The sequence below is a fragment of the Mastomys coucha genome, unplaced genomic scaffold (genome assembly GCF_008632895.1).
Source record: "Mastomys coucha isolate ucsf_1 unplaced genomic scaffold, UCSF_Mcou_1 pScaffold15, whole genome shotgun sequence".
Taxonomy (NCBI): Eukaryota; Metazoa; Chordata; class Mammalia; order Rodentia; family Muridae; genus Mastomys; species Mastomys coucha.
In genome coordinates this window covers 168224335-168233292 of record NW_022196897.1, presented here as the reverse complement: position 1 = coordinate 168233292, position 8958 = coordinate 168224335, and the positions used below count along the sequence as shown (strand labels likewise).

Here is an 8958-nt window from a genome sequence, read left to right as displayed (position 1 = left end):
GAAAACAAAAACAAAAACAAAACATACGAAACTGGGTGTGATACTACACCTACAATCCCACAACTCAGAAGGCAGAAGCCAGCCTGAGAGAGTTCCAGAGCCATCTTTCTTTGTTTCTTTGTTTTTGTTTTTGAAACAAGGTCTCTCTACATAGCTCCTGCTAACTCACTCCATAGACCAGGCAGGCAACCATGCCTAGTCCAGTAAACATTTTTTAAAAAGAAGGAAAATACCTGGGCAGTGGTGGTGTACGCCTTTAATCCCAGCACTTGAGAGATAGAGATAGGTGGATCTCTATGAGTTTCAGGCCAGCCTGATCTACAGAGCTAGTTCCAGGACAGCCAGGGATATGCAGAGAAACCCTGTTTCGAAAAACCAAAGAGGAGGAGGAAGAGAAAAAGAAAGAGGAAGAAAAAGAGAGGGAGAAGAATGGGGTGGGAGGAAGAGGAGATAGATGTTTTTCTCTGCTTTAGTCTCCTTTTATCTTCATTTCTCAATCTGTCAAAGCAGGGAGGGGCCAGCCTAACATAGCAGGGCATTCGGGATGGATACCACGCCCCAGCAGCCTAATAGACCCGCGATTGCTTGCAGTTAGCCCACCTTATAGGCAAAGGACCACCAAGGTAACCGATGCACTCATGAGAACAAAGACAGCAACATCCACAAACCCAAGCCAGGCACCAAGGGAAGAAAAAAAAGTATTTATGTAAAGACCCGCAGGCCTGAGGTGTGGGGGCGGGGCCATGGGTGAGGCCAACGGAATGGGCGAGTGTACCGGCCAGCAGGGGTTGGGGAAACTGGACAGAATGTCTGGCGCCTCCTCCGCCCAGTAGGTTCTCTCTGGCCCGAAGGCCAGCCTTCCTTCCTGAGCGGCTGTTTCCTGGCTCCGCCCTGTTGTCGCCACGGAAACCCATGAGTAGCCCAGCAGCCCAGCCAGGTTCCCATGGAGTCCCTGCAGAGCAGGAGCACTGTGTTGCTGCAGAGGCCCAGACACAGTAGATGACTACTTTGAAGGACACAAGTTGACCATACAGCCATCCTGGACCAGAACACTTCAAAATGTTGAACAGCAGCCCCATCCTGCTCTCTGACAGCCCACCCAGGTCTCATCCAGTGACCCTAAAAGTGGACAATGCCTGTGATAACACCCTGAAAACCCACATGCTCACCACAGTATAATAACTCTGAAATATCCTTCAAAATGTATCTGACCTTTGGCCCACCCATGGAAGCCCTCCATTGCATATTGGTTGCTCCCAAGTTTCCATAGCACTCTGGTCTGCCATTATCCATGGTGACCCTGCAGTAATAGGTTGCATTTGCTTCCCCCATTCCTACTGTTCCCACCCAGTCCTCCTGGCCAAAGGGCACAGAATGAATGAGAGCCAAGCCATCTCTACACAACTGCATGAGTGAGCATCATTCTTTAACCTACAACAGCTACCAATTGAGCTGTACATGCCACCCCTCCAACAGCCTAGCACCCATTCATCCCAACATTCCCACTCCCACCATGCTCTGAGTGGGACTCTTTGGCTCCATGACTGGAACTGGACCTGTGAACTTTACCAAGAAACCAAATTTGAAACCACTTCTATACATTTATACACCTATTCATATCGCTTGCTGCATGTACCCATAAAACCAAAGGCAGCCTCTGTCTCCTAAATATGCCCTTTCCCAAAAGAAAGGTTTCAGAAACCTAGTACAATGCATCATCCCAGGACTGAGAACAAAGAACTGAAGGATCTGTTAGGCTAGAGCCTAGCTTATCTAAACCAGACCTGAGAGTTACAAATCCCTGATATTCTAAGGCATCAGACTCTGCCAAAGGCTGTGACCCCAGGAAAGAAGTAAAGGTTGACCCTAGCTTCATATTCCCCCAAATCTAGCCACCAGAGACTGGGAGGCCATGGAGATTTGGAGCCAAGAATGGTGTGCAGAAAGGAGGGTCTGAACCAGAAGGCTGCTAGTAAAAAAGAGTCATCCACCTGGAGCTCCATTGCCCTCAGACAGAGACCCCACCCCACCTCACCCTTTGGGAGTGGGAGGGTCCAAGCCCTGCAGGACTATGTAATTGGTCCCAGCCTCACTGTTGTACAGCAGCCAGAGCTGTCTGGTGGGAGCCTGGGAGGTCTGTGCCCAGGCAGTGCTTGGGAGGTCTCACCACCCCCAGGCAGAGCAGAGCCAAGCCAATCCCCCACCATAGCCACCAAGGGGAACTACCCAGAATCCTTTGCAGGCCTCACAGAGGCCTGGGGTCCAGGAAGGCTGAGGAAGGGGAGTAGATGTAGGCAGGGAAGATAGGAGCATAAGGTTCACTTGGCACCTAAGCTAGCCCCATACTGGCAGAAAATGTTTGCCCTACCATTCCAACTTTCTAGGGGCTGGGGCTATAGACAAGCTCCTCTCATGAGTTAGTGTCTATCTGAGCCAAGTAGAGCCAAGTAGACTGAAGTGGAGTTCCAGCAGCAGAATTTCCTTTCTCCCTTTGGCCAAAGCTAGGACTGCTTATCTAACAAAGAAGCCTTAGGGATCCCTTCCTTGAATGCTGAGGACATTTTTTTTTTCCTGAGTAGGACTTCTAGTCCTCAACCCCTGAGTCCCTATCCCCTTATAGGAAGAGTCCATTGTGTCTAACTCCCAATGACTTGGCCAGCCTCTAACACTAGGAACTACCTCACCCCACACCCTGGGAACCTGACAGAGACACACATGTAGACCACACACAGACACAGACGTTCACATGGAATGTCACTCTCCTAACATAGCTGGCCACACCCACAGCAGCCCTGCACAGCCTTGGGGAGTCTATCCAGCCCTGGGGCTCCAGGGTCAGGGCCACCCTGCTGGCAGACTGAAGTCACCTCCCCCATTGTTGTCCCATCTGGAAGGAGGGTGGGAGCAGTCAGCATCACTGTTGCCAAGCAGTGGGCAGTGAGGGTTAGCCTGACCCTACAGAGAAAAAGGAGCACTCAGCAGGCTCCTGCCCAGGTCACAGGATATAACAGCCTGACATCTGAGCCACAGCTTGACTAAGAGGAGGGTCATTAGCTGATGCCAGGAGGGGTGACTGCAGGAGGGTCGAGGAGGGGAACAATGAGATAATGAGATGCTCTGTTCAGAGGAGGAGGCAGATTCTGAGCTATCACAGAACTCCAAGCCCGCCCCAATGTGCGAGGTTGTGGCAAAAGACCCTGAAGATCCTTTTCTAGAGCCCCAGTGAGTGTTATCTTAAAATAGCTACTTCCCTAGCTAAGTCAAGGCTCTTGGGACCTGACCTCAGCCTGTACCCATAGCTATGGAGTAAAGGTAGTTTTTGACAAAAAGTGATGGAAGTGAGACTATATCAGGGAGCTCTGATCCTTTGTTTTGTTTGTTTGCAGCACTAAAGATGGAAAATAGGACCTTTTGCATGCCAGAGAAGCACTCTACCACTGACCCATGCTCCAGCCATTAGTTCTTTGTGTCCATTCTCAAACTGAAAATCTTCACATAGCTTTTCATGTCCTCACTCACAATCCTCCTGTACCAGTTGTTCAGACTACCTACTACCTAGACCTGACCACTGGCAAGGTTCTAAAAGCATTTTACCTTGGTGTCCACATCACTGCCTGCCTTCTGAGAAATTATTGAGTTGCTCCAATGCTTCCACACTATTCAGAACTCATGCCACTGCAGCAGGTGCAGGGCCTCTAATGTGCCCTTTATTACCATACCTACATGACAAAATATCAGGTAGTGATGATATTCATCATCCTTTAGTCTGAGGAACTCTGGGGAACTCTGGGATCTCTCCATGGCAAGAGTGTTCAGAAAGAAAGGGACTACTCAGGAACAGCACAGGGTTCTGTAGGACTCATATGTAGGAGCAGCCCCAGAAACCACACAGGCTCTCTCTTTCAGTGCTTAAGATGGGATATCCTGACTTGATAGGGAAGGTTGCAGGGTGCTCAGGGTATATGCAGATTAAGTTTCTGACTTGTCACGGACAGCTGCCAAGGGCGTTGGATTTTCCTCTATGAAGTTACACTTGGCACTGGAAAGTGGGCAGCTCTGGGGAGAAAGCTGTTTCTAGGGCCCAGATCCTTTCCTAGTGGAGAGGTTGGACAGATAAAAAGAGAAAATGAATGAAGTCTCCTTTGGAAAACTCCCAGTTTTCCTCTGCCTCACCTGCTCAGGCCCTTGTCTTTTCCTGGGACAGCTGTCTGGCCCAGGGAAGAGAAACCAGACACAGCAGCCCACACACAGATTCTGAGGAGCAGGGACTGGCTACGCCTGTGCCGACCAGTTTACCTTTCCTTTGTGGGCCAGGGCCAGTTCTTCTGCTTTGTCCCAGAATTTGGGTATAGGAGAGAGAAAAAAGACACACTGTTTCTTCAGCCTCAAGGGCAGAACTAGGGAAAGGCATTGGAACTACCTAGCTGAGCTCAGCATCTGGGAGGATCAACCCACAAAAAGAGGCAAGAACATCACCAAATCCCATTCCCAGAGGTGCGCGATGAAAGAAACCTCCCTAGAACTTGGTGCTAAAATAAATCTTCCTTCACCCAATCTAAAGCCGCTGTCCCCTCCCATCATTACTGCCCACGGGTCTGTTTCTGTGGGTTGGGTGCCAGCGTGGCTCTGAAACCTGAAAACCCTGGAGGACCCCTCCTTCTGAGCTCTGGCCCACACCAGCAGTACTCTCCCACACGGGGGTCTCTTCTTTTGAGACAGTGGGCGCGGAAGGGGGGCTCTGCGCTGGGGATGCCTCAGCTGGATCCTGCCGGGAAGAAGAAAGGGAGCCACCGCAGAGGGGGGCAGCCCCGCCCCGGTCCGCCAGCTCTGCTGCGGATTGGCCCGGTGTCTCTATATCTGGGATGCCTTCCTGGCACGGAGCTACCACGTCCCCACTGTCTCCACCCGACGTCCGTCAGACCACCGTACTTGACTTCGCAGTGCCAGCCACTGTCTCCTGCGCTCCCGCGCCGCGTTCCGCCCAGGCCTTGCCCAGCTGGAATGCAGAGATCGCCGCCCGGCTACGGCGCACAGGACGACCCGCCCTCCCGCCGCGACTGTGCATGGGCCCCCGGACTCGGGGCCGCTGCTGAGCCGCACGGCCTCCCTGTCACCAACGTCTCGCCCACCTCGCCCGCCTCGCCGTCCAGCCTTCCGCGGAGCCCACCGCGCAGCCCCGAGTCAGGGCGCTATGGCTTTGGCCGGGGAGAGCGCCAAACGGCCGACGAGTTGCGCATTCGGCGACCCATGAACGCATTCATGGTGTGGGCGAAGGACGAGCGCAAGCGACTGGCGCAACAAAATCCGGATTTGCACAACGCAGTGCTGAGCAAGATGCTGGGTGAGAGCCTCGAATGCTTAGAGGGGTGGCGAGAAGGGAACTTGGGAACGGGTCGGGATTCTGGGTTTCAGGGTCGGTCGCAGGGGCTATGCAATGTTTTATGCCGCGCGCCCAAGGCGCACGCCGGGTTGGCTAGTCGTACGCCCGACGTTGGTCCACTAACAGGCTCCCTTCGCCTACAGGCAAAGCGTGGAAGGAGCTGAACACGGCGGAGAAGCGGCCCTTCGTGGAAGAGGCCGAACGGCTGCGTGTGCAGCACTTGCGCGACCATCCCAACTACAAGTACCGGCCTCGCCGCAAAAAACAGGCGCGCAAGGTCCGGAGGCTAGAGCCCGGCCTCTTGCTCCCGGGCCTCGTGCAGCCTTCTGCGCCGCCCGAGGCTTTCGCTGCAGCATCAGGCTCAGCTCGCTCGTTCCGCGAGCTACCCGCTCTGGGTGCGGAGTTCGATGGCTTGGGGCTACCCACGCCCGAGCGCTCGCCTCTGGACGGCCTGGAGCCTGGCGAGGCCTCCTTCTTCCCACCGCCTTTGGCGCCCGAGGACTGCGCTCTGCGGGCTTTCCGGGCGCCCTATGCCCCTGAGCTGGCACGAGACCCGAGCTTCTGCTACGGGGCACCCCTGGCTGAAGCGCTCAGGACAGCGCCGCCTGCCGCACCACTCGCGGGCCTCTACTATGGCACCCTGGGCACTCCGGGCCCGTTTCCAAATCCTCTGTCACCACCACCTGAGGCCCCGTCTCTTGAGGGCACAGAGCAACTGGAACCTACCGCCGACCTTTGGGCCGATGTGGACCTCACCGAATTCGACCAGTATCTCAATTGCAGCCGGACTCGACCGGATGCCACTACACTCCCCTACCACGTGGCACTGGCCAAACTAGGTCCGCGCGCCATGTCCTGTCCAGAGGAGAGCAGCCTCATTTCTGCGCTGTCTGACGCCAGCAGCGCGGTCTATTACAGCGCTTGCATCTCAGGCTAGACTCTGCCCTTGCCCTCAACCGCCTGCTCCCTTCCTTTCGCATATGTATGTTAGGGTATGCAGCAGTCTTTAGAGCTGGTCACCTAAGGGTGCCTGCCACTTCTGTCGCCCCCTCATTTACACACTTCCTTCTGGGGGCTCCTGTGCTTTGGGCCTTCCCTAGGAACCTCAGGCCCTGAACGTTCTAGCCGCCTCTGCCAGGATTGTTTTTGAAACATCTAATTCTTTTCTGCTATGTATCTTCTAGAACGAGACTGTATTTTTTACTTTGCCTTCATATATATATACATATATAATACAATATATTTAATTTTTAATTAAACTTTTTTTCTTTAAAAGGGTTTCAATGATCACTAGCATCCATGCATAAGGAACAATGTTTCCTATAAACACAGAGATTACTTTGCTTTTGCCTTAGCCACACCACTGCCCTCCATCCTTCCAGCTGGGCTCCCAGATATCATCAGCCCCCAGCCTGCATTGCAGTTTTTCTTCTGCAAAACTAAGCACTGCCCAGGACAGTATTTTTCACTTGGGGAGAACTGCAGGGCTGACACCTGTGTAGATAGGTACACTACCAGATCCCAGCAGATAGTTCCTAAGAGGGGCAGCACTATGTCACACTTTCTCTGCTCCCCCAGGGGACCTGGTTTAGGCTAGGGTTAGTGACCAAGGCAGTGCTCAAACCTCATAAGAATTACATACCTCAAATAATGGTGTGAGGAGAGCTGTACTCGGGGCCCTATTCTCTATAAGCATCACTCAATGACAGAGGACAGAGATGTATAGAAGTTCCCTTAAGTCTCCTAGCTTGAATTTCATTACAGAAGCCATGCTTGGACTCCTTCCAGGAGGACTGGGGCCCTCTTTCCAGACCATCTATTTTGCAAAGTTCCCTACTAGACAAAAATGCATCTAGAGAAGGGATGGCAAAATCACCCTGGAAATGGCCCCTGCACACACACACACACGAACACTGCATATCTGGAAATGGCCCCTGCACACACACACAAACACTGCATATCTAGCAAGTCCTCTTAATCAGGAAAGCCCCCTTCTGAAGGAGAAGCCTGTCCTACTCCAGATTTCCATGTGCTCTTCAATGGTGGCTGATCCTAAGATTAGCCCACATGGAGTGTGAAACACCTAGCATAACTATGAAGCTGCAAACAAATCTTTCCGTGAAGATGGTCATGTATGACTTACCTGCAAAAAACCCTAGGTCTAGATGTTCATGTGGGTCCATGCACAGGAAGCCAGCTTCCCAATATGTCTGGGGAGAGGTACACAAGAAGTGGGGATTTCTTAGGAGTGTTCAGACTCTGAAGCAAGATGGCATCATCTCTACATTGACCAATATGAATTACAAACAGAGGTGGAAGATGGGTCTGACCAGGCCTGCTACCTGAATTCATGGGAATAGTCCACAAGTATTTACCTGTTTAGACTGGGGTATTTTTCCATCAACTTATGGACATACCAAGAAGTATATGTCAGAAAGCCCAGCAACAACTGAAGCAACATTCCCAGGTCCAAAGCACTTCTTTAGTTCTAGGTTCTGTACTATTCTATACTTTTATTCCCACAGAGGTCCTTCTCCCCTTGGTTAGTAGAGTGGAACCCCAAAGAGTGTGGGTGTGGTTCCACTGTCTCTGTGAAAAGAAGATAGAACAGTGTGCTCTCTAAAAGCCCCCTTTCCCAATTGTCATGGAAAGAGGCTAGTAAGGGTCCAGTTTGGAGCAAGTTCAAATTTACAAGTTCCAAAGGGTGGAGACTATCCCAGAGCAGGGTCAGAAAGAGACATGAGTAGAATCACACCACCAAAGGCAGCACTGGATTGATAATAAGCTCTGTGTACCTGTGTGTGTAGTGGGGAGAGTTCCCATTATTTTGCCTGAGAAGCCCTTCCTTACCACCCCCAAGCATGAACCCTCCCACCCTTTCAGGTAGAATCATAGAGTAAGGCCACACTCCTAATTCCTTGTTCTATCTACCTCTTTACCAAAAGGTCTGAGCTTCTATGCCCCACCTCTTTTCATCCCTTGAACAGTTGTCTGTCCCTGGAGTGGCATGGGTAACATGCTAAATGGTCCCCTGCAAAGAAGCAGGGCTGAGAACAGGGAAGGGTCTCCCCAGCAAATACAATCATTATTTTGAATACTTTTGAGGAAACTATCACATACCACATAAGGATTCCTGCCCCAATAAGGTCAAGGTGGGGTAGCAGAGGGGTGGGCATGTCCACTTAAGGTCTAAGCCTCTCCAGCTCCCGACTCAGCTGCGCTCTAGAAAACCTAATCACCTAACATCTAGTTTCTTCTCTGTCCAGGAGTTCCTCCAACTTGGGCCCCACTTGCCTTCTGCTCTCACACTTGGAGAAAGAGTACTTAAGAAGCACTCTGTTCACTGCCAGGCAGTGGTGGTGCACACCTTTAATCCCAGCACTTGAGAGGCAGAGGCAGGAGGATTTCTGAATTTGAGGCAAAGCCTAGTCTACAGAGTGAGTTTCAGGACAGCCAGGGCTATACAGAGAAACCCTGTCTCGGAAAAACAAACAAATGAAGAAGAAGAAGAAGAACAAGAACAAGAAGAAGAACAAGAAGAACAAGAAGAAGAAGAAGAAGAAGAAGAAGAAGAAGAA

General features: G+C 51.8%; 1 protein-coding gene across 1 annotated transcript; it reads left to right on the top strand.

Moving 5' to 3' along the window:
- Positions 1 to 4863: 4863 nt before the first annotated feature.
- Positions 4864 to 6658, top strand: Sox18 (SRY-box transcription factor 18). The gene is made up of 2 exons (XM_031373134.1): positions 4864 to 5341; positions 5524 to 6658. Exons 1-2 carry the CDS (start codon positions 5002 to 5004, stop codon positions 6315 to 6317), a joined length of 1134 nt encoding a protein of 377 aa, XP_031228994.1. The 5' UTR covers positions 4864 to 5001; the 3' UTR covers positions 6318 to 6658.
- The last annotated feature ends 2300 nt before the right edge of the window (positions 6659 to 8958 follow it).

Bases quoted from the DNA above. Each gene is read 5' to 3' on its own strand.
- Sox18 (XM_031373134.1), top strand. From the start codon at position 5,002: ATGCAGAGATCGCCGCCCGGCTACGGCGCACAGGACGACCCGCCCTCC. The intron at 5,342-5,523 runs GTGAGAGCCTCG...CTTCGCCTACAG, and splicing joins AGTGCTGAGCAAGATGCTGG to GCAAAGCGTGGAAGGAGCTG.